Source organism: Pyrus communis, chromosome 5, assembly GCF_041283825.1.
Source record: "Pyrus communis isolate YQ-2024b chromosome 5, ASM4128382v1, whole genome shotgun sequence".
Taxonomy (NCBI): domain Eukaryota; kingdom Viridiplantae; phylum Streptophyta; class Magnoliopsida; order Rosales; family Rosaceae; genus Pyrus; species Pyrus communis.
Window position 1 is genome coordinate 14,359,669 of NC_142569.1, and position 19,300 is coordinate 14,378,968.

At 36.0% G+C, this 19,300-nt stretch overlaps 1 protein-coding gene and 1 pseudogene across 1 annotated transcript; one reads left to right on the top strand and one right to left on the bottom strand.

The window, feature by feature from the left end:
• Nucleotides 1–1,521: 1,521 nt before the first annotated feature.
• On the bottom strand, nt 1,522–11,316 carry LOC137725148 (brefeldin A-inhibited guanine nucleotide-exchange protein 1). Its single transcript, XM_068463738.2, has 11 exons — nt 10,007–11,316; nt 9,208–9,525; nt 8,081–8,420; nt 7,509–7,934; nt 6,686–6,978; nt 5,818–6,091; nt 4,962–5,464; nt 4,308–4,629; nt 3,626–3,986; nt 2,569–3,251; nt 1,522–2,345 (listed from the first exon to the last, which is right to left on the bottom strand). Exons 1-11 carry the CDS (start codon nt 11,020–11,022, stop codon nt 1,734–1,736), a joined length of 5,148 nt encoding a protein of 1,715 aa, XP_068319839.2. The 5' UTR covers nt 11,023–11,316; the 3' UTR covers nt 1,522–1,733.
• Nucleotides 11,317–17,524: 6,208 nt separating this feature from the next.
• Nucleotides 17,525–18,457, top strand: LOC148696841 (uncharacterized; annotated as a pseudogene).
• The last annotated feature ends 843 nt before the right edge of the window (nt 18,458–19,300 follow it).

The window sequence follows — 19,300 nt, forward strand, 5'->3', positions numbered from 1 at the left end:
TCTCAATTGCTGCCGATTTCATCTCTCTATACTTCACATCAAATCCCCTTTTTACTCCGTCCCTTGCCGTCCATCCATTTTTATGTCTTTCATCAACCCTTCTCTTTTGCTCAGTCCTTCAACGTCTCTACGCCAACTCCAATATGCATACACTTTTCTTCACCACACCTTGTGGTGCTTTCGGAAGGTGTGTAGAGCTCCGATTCGAGTGTTTACACCATCACCTTCACTCTATTTGCCTTGATTGGCTCTGTCGCTAATGGGTTACGTATTTCCATTAGTTTCTTTCATTCCGTGGATGCGATTAGAAGGATGTTCGTTGTGGGATGCTGGCTAGCGGTGGTTTAGAGGCACTGTTCTGGTGGCATCATCGATAGCAGGAGGATAATGTTTTCTGTTTTGAAGTGTTTCTTTTTGGGCTTCAATGTGTGTTTTGGGCCCTTTCTTGTTTTGCTTGGATCTCTTGTGTGTACTTGCTCTTTGCACTTTGTTAGTCTTTGCCTTAGAATGCTAGTTCCAATTTACCAAAAATAAAAAAAAAAAATTAATCTCACAGTCAAAGGTGTCTTGTTTAGATAAGAGTTTGGATGCTAGTTATCTTCCGATCCTACCTTTTCCTATTCAACTTTTACAGTTATTAGCTGAAAACTGAATTTTACTATCACTTTTACCGTCTTTTATTCTCGTCACAAATAAATTTAAACAACATTATAATATCGCTTGTTAAAAAATAAATTCAACATTTAATGTGTTTAAAATTTCATATATGCCCTCCATTAAACTACCAATTGTTAACCTACCAAAAGTTCAAATTAAAAGCTCTCCTTCACCAAAGCCTGGAGATCTTCATCTTCTTCCACCAAATTGCAGAAAGAAGAAAACAAAAAAAAAAAAGCAGAAAACACCAAACAAAACCCTCGTTAGTCAAATAAATTGAAACTAGTTTTCCTTCCCAAACTAACTACTCACAAGGTTGCAGAAACAAAACAATCTACCCAATCACATCACAAGAACCAAACCATGATAAAAAAAAATACAATCGAATTCGTCATCAAAGGAATCGCGATCAATCTTCGTCGAGATGTTGGCGGCAGGGGGGGGTTGGTGGTGGTGTTCAGTGGTAAGGATTTTATCATTGACAACTCGGAATAGGATTGTGGTGGTGGAGCCATGACGGCTGCACGGGGAGGAAGTGATATGGGGAAGAAGAGGAACAAACAAAAATGAAGTACAAAAACAAAATGGAGGTTTATTGGACCACAAGCAATTATAAACAACCAAAAATGGCAGTTACAGAGGACTACAAGCAAAATAATAATGGTGATGATAGGTACTTGAATATGAATTATTAATCAAACCGATAAGGAGTTATTATTGACATTTCAAAATAATCATCTTGAACTCTTCTGGCTGTCTGGACCCAAAAATATGCACGATGACCGTTTTGGAGATATAACTTGAACAAAACCCGTCGCGAAAAGCATGCTAAAGACAAATTTAGTCTCACTACGACACTGAGTCTCACCACATAGATATGGATATTATTGACACATTAGAGTAGATGATACACTCTTGATAAGGTGGGAAAATCCAGCCTTGGTTTTGTATACACTACAAAATTTAATAAGAAATTATATTAATGGCTCTCTCTGTGGATCCAGTCTGTTGGAGGACAAGAAAATTGTGGTTTGGTGATGGCAATGTGTATATCAAGTGTCTCACAAAAAATAGAGTTATTGTTGCATTACTATTGGGCCTATACATGATTGGAATATGTTGCTTAGAACAAGCTGAACTTCTCCAGATGCGTGCTCACTCCTCACAAGATCTACCAACAACGGAAATAACCGAGAAATGTGCCGCCTAAACGAAACCTTTTCCAAACTGTTCAATACCTGCAACGCCGACACGGCTAAGTCACTCCTGGTGGCCAATTCTTCTTTCTTTGCTGTACCCAAGGGAAGAATCCAGTGCAAAACTGGCTCATCAGCTGGCCTCTGCTCAGCAGAATGAAGCTCCGTACAGTTTAGGTAGATCTGAAATATACTTTCACACACTCCAACGAGTTGGGCTTCTATGTTCATCTCCTCGGACAGAGAAGGATTGTCCACGAGGGCGTTTTGGAGGAAGCTTAAGTAGTTCTTGTAAGAGTCGTTCTCGAAATGAACCAAAGGCGGAGCAGTGAGTTCCAGGACAGAGCACACTTTTTGCAGCTTCTTGTGCAGAATTGTCTCTGAGTTCAGTTGGTGAGCATGGGATGCAATGAGGGAAAATATTTCAAGGAGGATTGAAATGTTTCCGACTGAGAACGATCCGAGGTGGAGTTTGCACAAATCAGTAGCCACCTGAAGAGAAAATAAACGAGAAAAGAATTAAAATTCCACAACTTTGACTAAGATAGTTCACAAGCATAGCTCTAAGTTTTACACTGCATTTTGAACGTGATCACGAGAACATAAGTAGCAGAAATTTTTAAGCACTGACACGACAGACATCGACATAGGAGCAATTAAGCAAACATGAATTATTCCTGAATGCATGCAAAGGATGAAAGGGCAAGAAGAAAACCTGTAGGAGAAGTAGCTGCATGGCAATATGACTCTTCATTCTTGAAACCAAATATGATGCTGTTTGCAGATTATCATCCTCAAGATCATCATTTGTAAACCCGTGATCAGATGACAAATCTATATCGCTATAAGATCTAGAAAGACCAGGAACATTGATGTCATCCATGGTTCTCAACACCTTCATAAATCCAGGCACGGAAGATGTGGCTGCTTCTTTTAAAGCCAGAAAGATCTCTCTCCATTCATCTTCTGAAAGCTTGTCACCAACTTCACCAGCCAAACGCACTAACCCTGCGACCCCAGTGCTAGCAGTACCCTGAACAGGACTTCGGATGAGTCCTGTCAGAATGGATACCACACCTGGTAGTTGCGGCCTTACTGTATCGAAAAAACTGACAAATAGATCTATGAGACAGTCTGCTGCAACTGCAGAAGTTTCAGAATCCCATGTGCTTCCTTCAGGACGCGGAGATACTGAAACTGGCGAAGATTGGTCATTTTTCGTATATGTGTCTCTCTTATCGCTGACACAGCTAAATATAGCGTAAACAACAGAATTGAAAATTGCAGTCCAAAAGGAGTGTGAGAAGAGATGACCATGATCCTTCAGAATGTTAAAAAGAACTTCCAAAGAACCCTTCCTGATTGCTGATCTAGGATCCGATGTTAGCTTTGACAAACCTGTGACAACAACAGAATATTTATGTGAAAGAAAAGGACGGAACAATTTGAACTTGAAAAGAATGAAGAGCAACACGAATCTTTCTCCAAAGATATTAAAAAGACTAGTATAATGGAAAGAATCCAATATAGAGGGCTTGAGCAGGGAGAGCTTGCAAAAGATTTTAGCGTTAAAATCTTACCAAGCAACAGAATAAGAGAAATAAAACCTACTACCCAAAATTGGATGTTCATATCTATAAACTCTTGCTTTTAATGCTTGGGGCCTAGTTGTAGATTAAGTGGCAAAGCATTGTTTGTGTGGTACATGTCACAATACAGAAAGCTAAGAAGTTGTAGCACTTTCTCGGAAGCTAGAATTATTGTCAAGTTACCTGTTAGCAATGGAACCCAAAAGGATGCATGTTCATCTTTCTCATTAAAAGTCACTCCATTTGAAGCATCCTCATTTGCTGTTGGAAGGGATGAAACATCAAGCTCACTCCTCTTGTTGTAAACAAGCCCTCCTTCAGCAAGTTTGACAGCACAAAACCGGAGAAATGCTATAGCGTTGAGGCTAACATCACTATTGAATCTGCTATTCGTGAAGGTTAAGAGGCATCTAACACAATCAGTAAAAGTCAATGTCTCTGTCTCTGTTATATAAGGGAAATATTCTCTGACGATTTTTTCCACAGTCTCAAAGGCCAACAAGACAATATTTTTCCTCTCATCAGCTGCCGCTGCTGTAAAAACCTGATGAAAGAGCAGCATGACGTGAGACACAAGGCATTATTACTGTCATTTCGCAAATAACTAGATAAAAATTTTAAAGCTGTGGATAACACACCCAAGCCTGCTTTGAGATCATTATTGCCTGAATTTATCATACGAAACTTCACAGTGGCAATAGCTCAATTTGGGTCACAAATCTTAAAAAATTTAACTAATCTTACACTAGGAAACTATAGTTTAGTGTTTGTTCGGAATTTCCTTTTCCCCTAAATAGCCCACCTTCAGCAAACACTAATAATAAATGTGACACTAAAGCATGCAATTTGTAACACAATAGCATACCAGAAAAACACTTTTCCAGCCAGATTTCACATGATTGACACGGCTGAGAACCATTTGTGAAATGCAACGAACAATTAATTCCCTAATTTCTGTAGAGTTGCTTTTTTGCATAACAATCACAAATGGTCTCAAAAATTCATTCTGGAAGTTGTAATTTGCCAGCTCCTCACGCTCTAAGAATTTCATAGCAAGCTGACGTAATGAATCCATAACAAATATTGCAACTGAGAGGTTCTCCGACAAGCCAACTGATACAAAGAAGTCTGAGAGAACATTCCATATGCGAGACCACACTAATCTGATGCGGTTCATATTGTAGTGCCTGCAAAGAAAGATACTTATTTTGTGATCACAAAATCCATCCCAACTTCTCTTTTGTTCAGATGAAGTTGCATGACTGATTATCAAGAAAAATTTATCATCACTGCCAAGAGAAAGACAAAAAACAAGGAATGTATCTGCAAGAAAAGCACAGAAGAAGTACTAGAGAGTTTTGAATTTGAGAAAGAGATCGCAAAAGACTTCATGCACTAGCATGACATTTGGGAGCTTGAAAATTTTAAGTTTTCATGCGCAATCTTACAATAAAATATAAATTCTGCTGTCATTGTGCTCACGCAACAGAACCTAATAGAGTGGAGAAAAGATGCTTACGCTATTTCAACTATTTTTGTGAGGCTGAATACGCGAGGGTCTGTTGGAGATTGCAACTCTGCCATGGAAACTTTGCTCAAGGCCTTCACAAAAGCCACTATAGCTTCACTGTTTAATCTTTGGCTATGAGCAAATACATGATTCAACTCAAAATTCCCAATCTGATCCAGCAAATTCAAGTTTGAAATGAAGTTATTAATTTGTTCTGGAGTTACCAGTCCAGAAGTGTTCACCCCGACACTAGTACTGTCATATGAACCCCCACGAACAACAGCCATCACAGCTGGATTCTGTATAGTTCCTTTTTTCTTCAGAGAAGAAAGTCCAGTAGACTTTGGTGTTTTCTCCTCTGATTCAACATTTGATCTAGTCAAAAAGGATGCATCAGTAGGTGCACCTTCTCCTAACAGTTGCAGATGCTCTATTCGAGAAAGACACGTTAATATGTGTTCCCATGCTTCCTGAAGATAATTACCATCTTCAATGGCAATTGATATTATTGCCTGTAAACAGTAAATGTATAGGTAAAACTGATATAAAAGGACATTGCACATATACTTCCTGAGAGCATACACATGTAAGATCCAAAGAATGCAACCAATAAAATTTCAGTGCTATAATCTACCAACAGTAAACCTGAGCCCTAAATGGTATCGTTCGTCATATGAAAAGGGTCAAGAAATTGTAATCCAAATTGGTCCTATTTGTTCTACCATTATAATATATGTGGGGTATAGTATTACATGTGAAAGTCCAGATACTTACGTAACATGTTCTTCCACTGAACAACCATATTCTGCGTTGATTTAGGCAATAAATGTTCCTTTTGATTAAGATATACTGAATATTCACTTACCTTCACAGCGTCAACATTTTTTTGCCTCATATCTGCAGCATTATGTAGATAAGTAAACTTTGCTACTGAAGTGACAAATGCATCTCTCTGGGTCTGCATTCCCATCAAAGCAGTAACATGAACAGCATGCCGGAAACCTTGTAAGCATTGAGAAGTAGCAAGCCTGTCATCACTTTGGTCAAGAGTCACACTAAATGCAGCCAACATAGGACCCCAGCAGACCTCCACCATAAACCTCAATATTGCCACATCTGTCACAGCATGATAGACAGACCTGCAGCACCAAGCAAACATGAATTCCCAAATGTTGCCAGACTCCGAATAGGCAGAAGGCAAGCAATCAAATTCCTCATTGATCAGATTAAATGATCTTAACTCCCAAATCAGCTCATACCAACTCGACGATGCCTTAGACCTAATTCGGGTTATTACTTTACTTATTTTTTGTTATAAATGAAAGATGTTAATAGGATGTGACTACATAAACATTGGCTTTCAACCTACTGCAACCGTCTTCCCCTGTCTGACTTGGAACTGGTTGATTAAATGCATGAGATAAAGTATGATCAAGAAAAGTTCAGTTTTTCCCAAACAATGCTCAACCAACCATATCATTGTATGCTACCAAAACAGTATCTGCTTAATGTAAATATTTGGCAGTAGAAGAAACAACAAAGGAAGGTGTGATTGTCATTTCTACATAGTAAACGAAGTGTCATGAAATATTCAAAAGGAATATTATACTCATTAAACCATGGCCACACTAACCCAGTTTTCAACGCTCCATCCATCAGTGTAGTCATCAGTAAAATATCTTACAAACAAGATAACGATATTCGATTCTATTTTGTATATTTTCTTAGCTTACTCTGATTTTCCTGACTTTGCTTTAAATTGCTCTTGGATGTGCTTTATAAGAAGCCCATTTGCACCCAATGCTTTTTCTTCAGTCTGCTTCCCAGTTACCAGATTCAGGATACCATCCAGGCCCAATAATTTATTAAAGCTGTTTTCCTCCTTGCTCTGTGGTACAGAAGAATCGGCGCTCATCTTAATTTCATTTTTGACAATTTGATCATAAAGGACACCAAGATACTCCTCAGGTAGATCCTTTCCATCATCTATTCCTCGGTTGTTCCGGATAAAGTCAGCCTTGGTCATCTGGATAACCAGTGAACACAGATGTTAGCAGACAGAAGATAGATTTTGATAAGCGCTAAAATGCTAATCGATGCGTATGAAAAATGAGATACAACAAGAGATTTTAATGAATTATATCTACACACTTCAAAAATAGTTAAAACTCTACAGAAGAAAATGCTAATTCCCTAAATTACCCCTTCCTCCAAAATAAAACAAAAATGGAGAAAAGAAAATATTGACATAAAATTAAAAAATAAGTATAAAATGAGATTAACAATGTTCCCAGAAGGATTTCAGCTCCTGTGATGAGAACATCTAAGCATAACTTCAGAAGGCAACATTCCTATATTTACACGAAACACATCTTGGAAAAATCAAAAATATAATCTGAATGTTCCCAAATATAACCCAAATAAAGAATGATAAAAGACACAGAAGTTAAAAGCTCACCCAAATGATTACTGCAAATTATCAACAGAAAAAGAAAAAGGGCTCAAAACTCATTGCTGTTTGATATAAAACAAAAGGAATATGTTAAGCAAGCAAACCTTATCTTTCACCGTGTTATTATGGGCATCTGTATTGAGTAGTATCACAGAGTATGCAAGCACATATGCAGTATCTGCACTTGTAAAAGAATTTGGACTGCATTTACAATAACGCTCAGCAAACTTCTCCATGATGCGGTCAATTTTCTGTGCTTCTCCAGGTAACCTGAAGCCCCTCAGGAAAAACCTTATTGCTTCACCGAAATCCATCCCTTTGAAATTAAAGGAATCCACATAAGCATGCATAACTTTTAGTGGAAATTCTTCCCTTTCACCTAAATAATCACCAATCATGGTTTCATTTAGGCCAGCAGTGTTGTTCCTCAGGAAAGAAGCCACATCTTCTGGGGAACTACCAACTTTTTTGGTGCTTATCAGAAACTCAATGCCCTTGTTAGGCTTCCTATTAAACAGAGCGACACCTTTCTGTATTAAAAACAATAAAAATGTTATTAAGGAAACAGCCATGTTTAGCCAGAGACATATCAAGTGATGGGACAAACATGAAATTCATACTGCATTCCTAATGATTGTATACTCTATTTCGCTATACAAACAAAGCAGAGCTCAACCTGGAGTTCAAGCTTATAAGCTCGACGTTGCTCAAGAGTTGCAGCATCTGAAACTTCAGGATTTCCTTCTGGATGTACTTCGTTATCAAAAGCAGCTCCTTCTTCACCATTTGGGGTCAAACTTTCTGTTTTCTCAGCTGAAGTGTCACTCTCATTGGTCTTTGGTAGATAGGAGCCTCCCAGACTCAGCTGTCGGTCCATCCAAGATCCCATTGAATTGATGATGCTAACCAAGCACTTTACTGACTCATGCCGGAACGTGATGTCTTGGACTGGAGACAATGTTGTTGTTGAACCAGTGGGAGGTCCTAGAGCAGTTTTCAGAAGGCCATTGACAATCCTGCAAATATCTGATGGAATTATAAGGGTTTTAATACATGTTACAAAAGCACAATGCTTACAGAGGAATGACAATGAAAAATATTGTATATGCTGTGTTTGGTGTGACTATATCTGTCTGTGTGTGTCAGAAGGAGAGTGAGGGAGGTACCACAATATAAGTACTAAGCTCTGCTATATGAAATATAAATAGTCCCAGAACAGAAAGACTCCCTTGAAGCTTGATTTTTTGGAAAAATCGCTGACATTGTCTTAAGTCAAAAGAACGTACTCCCATTTTCAAGATCTTTCATGTAACAGAAGAATCTAGAGTCTAATTCAAAATAAGAAAGCGCTCAAGATCAGCTCTATAAATGGTTAGCTAAGAATGTCCCTAATATACTAAACAAGCCCTCAATGTATCATGCTTTGCACAGGAAACTTAAGACTAAAGGGAAATAAATTATTAAAGTTCATAGATAATAATTAAATTTATCACATGGTTTTCATCCTAATTTTGTTACAGTAATCAGGAAACTTCCAAGTTGTAGTCCAGAATACTAGCTCAGAAACAAAAGTGCCCTAAATATGCAAGCTTAAACTAGAAGATAAATATTTTTATCTGCTAGGTAGAATTCAACTACCTCCAAAGTTCAAGATTTTTATTCAGATATAGTTAAACTATGTACGACTGAAACATGCTACCTATCACAAAACAGAAAATAATGGATGCCCAAAGAAATCATGTTCTTATTGCATTAGAGGCACAAAATGTAAAAAAAATAAAAAATAACAGACAAGTGCGGTACCTTTCAAAGATGTTTGGGGCATCCACATCACAGTCAAAGTTGACAAAAATGTCAATGATTATCTGCGAATCCTGAGAGATCTTCTCCAATAAATTGAGGACTGTCATTTTTTGCAAGAAACTAGGCTGGAGGACATTCTCAAGCACGCGTAGGACAAGCATGGGAAAAAATATACCAATTTCTGCTTTCAACCCTGATCTGAATTTCGACAACAAGCTGGTAAAAATAGAGCACTGAAGCTGGAAAATGGCCATGACTGACAATGCACTGTTTTTTAACAGTGATAAGCAGAGGAACTGCTTGATCGCATTGAGAAACCTGTGCCAAGCAAATGTAAACTATTGGCTTTCTCATAAATGATTCATGAAAAGAGTGTACTTAACAATATGTTCTGCCAGAAACATCACAACAAGAAAAAGACTGTATATCAGACTTAAAGTCCTTAAGAACACGAAACGCCACTTAAAGTAGCATTCACCTTAAGCACCTGCATTGTGTACCACTATTATATAAACTATAAAGTCTTAAACATTGTTTAGTCGCTAATTTAAACTGCCCTCACATCTCCAGATAACTACTTTGCTAGGATTTCAATGTAAAAGTAACACTACTTTTTAGTTTGGATTTTTTGGAGTGTTCCCTCCCGCGCCCGCGCCCCCGCGCCCCGCCACCCCACCACCCCCCCCCCCCCCCCCCCCCCCCCCCCGCGCCCAAAAGATTACCAAAGCAAATGGCAAATGTAACACTAAATATGTGATTATAAGCACTTAGCAAGTATGATTAGCATACGATCACTTGCCTCTCATTGTTGCGCCAGATTGGACCCCCATTGTCCATGACCACCTTCAAAAGCTCCAAGGACAATACTTTACCCCTCAAGAGAATTTGATCATCAGAGTGCTCCTGTGATGAGTATTTCATGGACAACTTACACAGATTCTTAAACAAAAGATACCCATCATCCCTAATCTTACTAAAACCGTCACCGGATTCAACTCCATCACTATTCGACTCCCCATCGGCATTGCCGTTTTGTAATTTGAGAACCGGGAAGGCAACCGTTTTTATACCATCTGGACCGCCATAGCTCGCATCCATAATCTCATTGACGAAATTCTGGCAGAAAAAAATAGAGCTCCCTTCGTTCAAATTCTTATCAGTGAATTCCAACAATTCGTTCACCGAAACCCTAGAAATGCTGACATTCACCGACTCCTCCTCCACTCTGGTGAAAACAATCACCATAATCTGAGCCAAAACAGACTTGGCGCAGATCTGATTGGTCCCATTCACTCCACCAAGGTACACATTGTAACAGGTCCTCACAATATTCACCAAACAATCGCCCCGGATGAAAACCCGCGGCGATCTCACGGCGGCGAGCAAGACCCGAAGCACGCCGAGCTCGATCGGCTCCTCGCTGATCGCCGCGCACTTACACACCGACTCGACGAGCTTGAAAAGCAAAAGCTTGGGATCCGAAGTGTCGATCTCGCCGTGGATGATGCCGAGGGAGAAGAGCTTGTAGACGCAGTCGATGGCGGGCTCGACGACCTTGGGGTAAGCTGAATCTAAGGCGAGGAGGACGGGGCCGAGGGCGAACTCGGCGTCGGAAAGAGAGATTCCGGATATGGGTGACTTTGGATCGATAATGGAGGAGTCGGTGACGGAATCGAGCTTGTCGAGGGCGGATTTGCAGGCAGAGACCAAATGGGAGTGCTTGCGCCAGGCGGCGTTCTTGATGATTTTGTCGAGGGAGGGGCCGAGGAGGCGGCCGGCGCGGGAAGGGCCGCCTAGGGTTTGGGAGGCGGACATTGATTTGGGAATTGGATTGTCAGCGAATTATGCATTCGAAATCGATCGGATCTCTCTCCTTCTCTCTTCGTTTCATCTGGGTTTTTTTTGGAGTGAGAAATTTTAGAGAGAGGAAGTATTTATAGTCTGAGAGATGACTTTGTCATCAGATCAACTGTTGGTTTATTGGTTGTTTTCTGAGGAAAAAGGGAAGGGCTGAGCCGACAATTGCGTAATCGGAAAATTCTTCGGACCATGCCACCTACGTTGTCTGTATTTGTGTTCTGTGTTTACAACTAAAATCCACATTACGTCTATGGATTATGGCTAATAATATTTTCCATTTCTCCTAAATTTTTTTTTTTTTTACTATTTTTTAAATACAAACAATTCTTTCGTATAATGAAATAAGATAAAACTCGTTTGAATGTATTTTTAAAAAAAACTCTTCTAGAGAAAATATTTTTTTGTTCCAAAATCACTTAAAGTGTTTCCTGAAAGAAACAAGCACTGTAAGTGTTTTTCCAGTATTTACTTGCATTTTTACTAAAGATTGGCTCCAAAAACATTTTCATCAAAAACGTTTTCAGTTATTTTAAAAACATATCTAAAAAAGCACATAGTCATACTGAATTTATTATTTAAGCAAGTCCAACTTGTTATGATCAGTTGTATGACGATATATCGAGTTCGATTCCTTCACCTTTCACTATTGATTCCTTCACCCTTCACTATTGTTTGTATTAGAGGAAAGAAAAAGCAAAAATATCTTACTTACAAGTGAAAATAAATACTAATATACAATAATATGGATAAAATATATATATGTTTTAGCTAATGTAGTTACACTCACATTTATATGCGACGGTGCTATTAAACATACTTTCTAACTTTTAAATTTGGCTTTCATGTCATTCTAAAACCAAACCTATCAAGTTTGCTTGTGAAACCGAACAGAAAAATTTGGAAATTTTTTATTTCAGTAATTTCAATTAAGTTTTGATATTCGGTTTAGAAAATGTTAACCCTAGTTCAAATAGGGGCCAGTTACCATCAAGTACAGTTGATTTAACTACGAATTGTTGAAAATGCTGATGGGTAGTGAATGCCCACAGTGCCTTAGTAGAGTTTTCAATGCCCATGAAAGGTGAAATTGAATTTGGAAATGCATGGAGGTTGTATTGTCAAAGAAAGTGCTGTAAACTTTAATGTGCAGTTAATGCATCAGTTTGGAGTTGCTCTATAAATAGAGCACTCCGTATGCTTTCAATACAAAGAAAAACATAGAGAAAAACATACAGCAAATAGAAAGATAGAAAGATCAATAACATTATCCATTCCTCCCATTTTTATTTGTCGTTCACTTAAGTTATCATTACAGTGTGATATTTTACATTTGTCTCGCTGCTGTCATTAGTAAAAGTTTTCTCTCTAACTTTTACATATTTATAACACGAATAACAGTTGTTTTGTTTTGTTCAACTATCTTTTTTTATTGGTAAACTCAACCATCTTTGTCACCAATTACACAAATATTTGAATAAATAATTAGAGAAATGTTGTGCGATGGAAGCCTAAGACCGTCAATTTGAAAGCCAATGCTGACACATCACCATTCACCAAGCACAAAATTTACTGGTCTCAGATTGTTTAAAAGTATTTTCATGAAAAGAATTCATTGCTATTGTAGCGACCGCGATTTACATAATATTAAAATTGAGATGTAATTACATTTTTTATTTCTATTTGAATTTTATAAGATATGTAAATATGGATTCTACTCCAATTTTTTCTTTGTCTTATCCAACTATGAATGAATGTTTTATACATGTTTCAAATAGTTAAGATTGTTAGGCTGATGGTGGTCGTTTCATAAGATTTTTATTATTTTTACTCCAAGGGATATTATTATTTTCAACTACACTAAAAGCTGAAATAATACTGCTTAAACGTCCAATTAATTAGTTTAATTGTGATTTGAGAGTAAAACATATCAAAACCGGACAACATCCACCCCTGATTTTGAACAATAAATAATTATATAAAATAATGTATTGACTAAGACAACACTACTTATATAAATTGTGCTTCTTTTTTCCTAAAGAAAGTTCTATTGTATTGACTGAGGAATAAAAATATTTTGGCTTGCCTGCCATGCCGTTGAATGCCTGAATGTTGACAGTCAGAAGCTTGTAATGTCATGCCTTTCGAACTTTTTGCATATCATCTTGTAAACTACAATTGCTGAAAGATATTGGTAGCTTTTAAGGGAAGATATATATATATATATATATATATATATATATATATTAAATATAAATTAGTTGTAGAATTCATATCATATCGAATTTTAACGATTCGAACCGTTTATTTTTCAAGTTACACCTTATAGATTATCCTTACAAAATATATATATATTAAATATAAATTAGTTGTAGAATTCATATCATATCGAATTTGAACGATTCGAACCGTTTATTTTTTAAGTTACACCTTATAGATTATCCTTACAAAATATTAGCCAAGTCGGAAATACTTTAAGACATCTAATTGGATTCAAAAAAATTAAATAATATTTTATTATATAAGAAACAATGAAATTTTATCCTGATAATTAAATAGGCAAATGATTTCGGATTGAATCGAATTTTTGCAAGAATAGTCTATGAATCGAGACTGACAAAATAGATTGTTCAGATAGTTAAAGTTCGATGTGAAGTAGGCCCAACACCTAATTCCTATTTTGTGAAAAAAATGGAAATTCCTTTTCATAAAGGGCATATATATATATATATGCTGATTTGGTCTCCGCACCTGCTCAATCTTGTGCTGCTATTGTTCTGCTGCTACCATCTCCCCTCAAGAAATACATGATGTGTTTTTGAGTTTCATGGCTGCTGCTTCTTTTTCTTCATGGCCACACTCGATTTAGACCTCTCTAGTGTCTGGTAGAGAAGTGATAGGTAAAGGAATGTGGTTCAACAGAAGGATCTAAAATTAAGATGTAATTACATTTTTTTATTTTCATTTACGTGAGATGTAAAATTAAGTTAGGGTAATGATATTCACACACTTATTTTTACTTCTCACACTCCTCTTCATCAATGGCGGAGCTAGGAATTTTTCACCTAGTAGGCTAGCTTAAAGATTTAAATCTTTATAAACAAAGAAACATGATACTGCATTTTCTACAGTATCAGCTAGGTTAAGAAAAAAACTTCACATGGTGAGCCAAGAACTTTTCGTTATTAAACAAATACATGTTAAAATTCAAACAAATCCAAACTTGAAACATATATGTACAAGAAGAGATGAGAAAAAGGATGTAAGAAAAATAGATGGTTTGTAAACTATATTATATAATTTTATATAATTAAACTGAGAGAATTAGAATTAATGACTTAATATATAGTAGGTTACATTAAAAAATCAATGAAAATTACATGTAAAATTTTATTTTACACCAAAAGGTACTTGGGCTATAGCCAATGGCAGCCCTTAACATGGCTCCTTGCTCTTCATTTCTAGTCATCAAATTGAAGGAAATAAAGAAGATCAATGAATAAAATTAAATTTGGGGTGGGGATAAAAAAAATGGTTTGTGAATAGTGCTACTCTTAAGTTATACTTCATTGAATAAAATGTAAATTTGGAAACCCCTTTAATTTTCTCTCTTTGGCTGACATGATTTCACATCTAAAAGATGTAAAAAAGATGCAAATTAATTTTTATTGCATTTTAAGGACAAGATAAGTATTTTACACTTGGTCCACTCGAGTGCTTTCCCGCTAATAAAATATATAATATGCTAATTCTAAGATATTTTGCGTCTCTTATTAAAAATACTTTTTTTAACTCAAGGTGCCAAGATAATGGTTAACTTGTCCAATCTAAATCGATCTCAACAGGGAATTCACTGTCGCATGCAGCACCTGTATAGGGATTGGAACTCAAAAAACTTGTCTTCTAAAGCAGGTTTTGGCTCCAGATTCCAACACTGCATGCAGCCAATTATATATACATAATATATAGTTGTTGGATATTGCCGTAGGACATTCGAAGGTCGACGAGATTTTCTGGAGAAAATTCTGATGGCAAAGATTTCAGTTGATATCCCACCCAGCACAGATAACTAAGAGAATTGGGAAGAGAAACGTTTAGCTCCCAGTAATTGCCAAAGCTAGAATTATCGACATTGAGCAATCTTAGATTATACATCTCTTTGAAGTCTGCACAATTCAATGGTCCAATCTCAGACATGTTGAATAATATACCTTCAACGGCTGCAGTACCCTGACAATCAGAGAAAAGTATAAATGTGAATACATTTTGAGACACATTTTTACACCTATTTTACAGGGTTTATTTCGTAATGTTTTTTAAGGATTCAAATCAACTATAATTTAGTACATTATTCATAGATCATTTTTGCAAAAATTAGACAAATCCAAAACCATTAAGACAGTCTATTGTAGTGAAAAAAATAAACAATTGCGGTTTTACAAAGAAAAACACTAAATTTAAAGGAAAACTAATGAAAAATGATTCAAAACTTTGAGTTTTAACAAAAATGACAAAAAGGTGTTGTAAGTGAATAGTACCATGATTAACTTTTTAGTGTAGAAATGTGGTTTTTTGTTCAAGTGAACAGTACTAGAAGTTTTTTGCTAAAGCTCCCTAAATTTAATCCAACAGTCATATGGTTTCAGATTTGAGTGATTTTTTTATAGATATAATAGTTGAGGGAAGACTGATGAGTCGATTTCATATTATTTATTTTACGCTATTCTTAGTGTGTTTTGGTGATTAGTTTAGGCAAAAAGTAACAGACAAATTTTGAAGTAATTCCAATTGGAGTGGATTTGTGAGTCTTTCAAGATAAAAGTGTCAAATTTTCAAAATTTAATTCCAAACTATTTGGCTATGGTGAAGAAATAAGTGATGACTGGGCAGCTTTCTCATATTGACGTTTATGAACGTTTTGGATATTTTGAAGGTCAAGATGTCATATTTTGAGGAAGGTTCCTTTTGAGGATTTGTTGGGATGTCTTAAGCGTCCAAAACAGACCCTTTGACACCAAATCAGAGTTGATTTGGTAGATCAAAAAAGGGTTTTCACAAAGCGTAATGAGTCATGCATGTTTACATTTGATTTGAATGTCACAGACGAATTGCATGTTTGATATACATTCTAACTTAAATGCCACTAGTAGAATATGCATAAAGAAAACCTAACCGTTATAGTTGCATGTGCAATTCATAAGTAATGGTAAAACTGTTAGAATATGAGCATGAGTATGAATTTGTGGATTAAATTATTTGATTCAAGTTTGGATAGGAAGTCTCATTGAGAATGGATTTCTAATCCATGTTATGCCGAAACACTATGTTGGCTGTCTATATGGATTTTAATAGGGGAATCCTTATAGAACTTGGCTAGGATTATGTTGTATATATAGTGGCCTCTGCTCTCACAGTTTACACGCTCTATTTTTGGACTAAGACCTATTATTAGTTAAGAGCAATCTGATTACTGAAGAGATGAAAAGGTGCACTCCTACTTTGTTGTAGAAATTGAACATGGCTGCTTCCTTAAATTCATCTGCATGTAAGTCTTTCCTTATGTGTTGAAGGGTTTATGAACATGGATTTGTATTTGAAGTACTGTGATTCATATTGCATGTTTCTAGTGGTATGTTTATGTTAACATGTGGTATCAGAGCCATAATTACATGCTTGTGAATTCAGTCTTGAAATCGAATGGTTCATAAGTTATATAAAAAAAAAAATTATAAAAAAAAAACCCTTATTTTGTAAACGTGAGAAATCGAACTTGGGTTCTGGATTTGCAAACCAACAGATAACGACAAAACAACTTAAATAAAAATAAATATTACCGTTAGATTTCCTGTAATTCTATTGGGAGGGGTTCTCTAATTTGGGGTTTTGATTAATTAAAGCCTATTCGAATGAAATCTTGTTCTGGGTTTTCCTTTACAGAATTCAAAATCATCAAAATAAACTTTCTTCAATTTGGATGAATGATTCCGCTGCGCTGTTCCAAATTAAAATCGTTTCTAGGAGGTATGTTTTGTAATTCATATTGCCTTGTAGAAACCATGTATCTAAGTTTATTCAGATGCACATGTTGAATCTAGGTTTTCCTTTTGAGTTTTTGTTAAAATTCTGATACTGAAAACAGGAAGATCCAAAATTAGTTCAAGGAAATTTAACATTACGTGATATTATTGATTGAATTTTCTTTGTAAATGACTAACTACTCGCAATTAAGATTGTTGTTATCTCAATACCCTGCAAAATTTTTGAATATATTTGTAGCATGCATGAGACACTTGAGAACTGTCTATTGTTGCATAACTTATTGTGATTTTCTAAGTTCTCAGTGAATCAGTCATTCTATGTATGATTATCAAACTATGTGTTGATAAGTCTATATGTATGAATCATTGATATAAGTTATGATGTGCAAATTGCAAAAGGAAATTAGGAACCTAATTGGTTCATGTTTGTGATTTCATCTGTAGTTTCTGCAATATACTTGAAGACTTTGAATTTAGCTAATATCCTAATTCTCACTGGAGGGATAAGAGAAATTGAATTGTTGTTGACAATCAACGAGCTTGACATTGCTATTGATACTTCAAGGCCAATAATCATAGATCAAAGTACTAAAGCTGAGAAGACTGATTATAAAAGGTGGACAAGAGCCAACAGAGTGGCACTTTCTATCCTGGAAAGTGGCATGACTGATACAATTCGTGGAGGCATTAAGAAACAAGAATTAGCAGCTGATTACTTGAAGGCTATTGAGAAGAAGTTCAAAGAATCACATAAAGTAGAGATTAGCCAACACATGTCAATGTTGGCAACTTACAATATTGATAATGTTGGTTCAATCAGGGATCACATTATGAAAATGACTGATGCTGCAGAGAAATTGAACTCAATGGATGTCAATATTGGTGAAAAATAGTTGGTCTTCATGATTCTTCAAGCTCTTCCAATAAAGTACTCTCAACTGAAGGTGTCTTACAATGCACATGACAAAAGTTGGGATGTAGATGAACTAATTGCACAGTGTGTTCAAGAAGAAACTTGGCAAAGGCAAGAAAAAGGGAAAGATGCTGAGACTGTGAATTTTGTGCAATGAGGAAGATGGAAGAAATCATACAATGCTCGAAATAATTCAGGTAAGAACTTCAAGAACTCTAGGAATTCTGATAAGACTGGTACTTCTGCTAAAATATTTGAATCTTCCAAATGGTCTAACAATCCTAAACCTAAGGTTAAAAATGTAGCTAAACTTAAGTGTTTTTTCTGCAAAACTCGAGGTCCTTTAAGAAAAGATTGTGAACTATTTAAGGACTACCTAAAAGCTAATGGGAAAGAAATAGTTAATGTACGCTTAATTGAGGTTCCATTTAACTCTTGGTGATTTGATACCGGCTGCATAGTTCCCATAACTAACTCAGTGCATGGTTTTGAAAAACAAAAGGAATGCGTTTTCAACTGTTTTAATGTTTTTGTGGGGGAAAGGACAAAAGTTGCAGTTGAGGTTGTTGGAAAAGTAAAATTGAAATTGTCTTCTAGTTTTGTTTTGGAATTAAATGATGTACTTTATGTATCAAATATGAGAAGAAATTTGATTTCAGCCTCTAGACTTGTGAAAAATGGTTTTTCCTTTTTGGGTGATGATGAGTTTTTGAAATTTTTCCAAAAGAACTACTTTGATTCTATTTTAGGAACTACAACCTTGGTTGAAATTATGTGGCAATTAGAGTGCACTATGGTTTTTAATGAACATCATGTTTTGAACACAAGCACTAAAAAGAATGAACACTGACACTTCTTACATTCTTTGGCACAATAGATTAGGTCACATATCAAAAGAAAGAATCACTAAATTGTCAAAAGCAAACTTGATTCCCTCACTTGATTTTGAAACTGCAATTGAATGTGTGGATTGTTTCAAATGAAAGATAACTAATTTTCAAAATTTTGAAGCTAAAAGAAGTAAAGATTTACTTGAGATTGTTCATATTGATGTTTGTGGTCCTTTCCGAACTAAAACGATTTATGGAAACAGTTACTTTGTTAATTTCATTGATGATTTTTCAAGATTTGGTTATACCTTTTTAATGAGTGAAAAGTCAGTTGTTCTTAAATGTTTCACAATCTTTAAGACTGAGGTAGAAAAACCGTTAAACAAATCCATTAAGATTGTTAAATCGGATAGGGGTAGAGAATATTTTGGCAGGTACACATAGTCAGGACAATA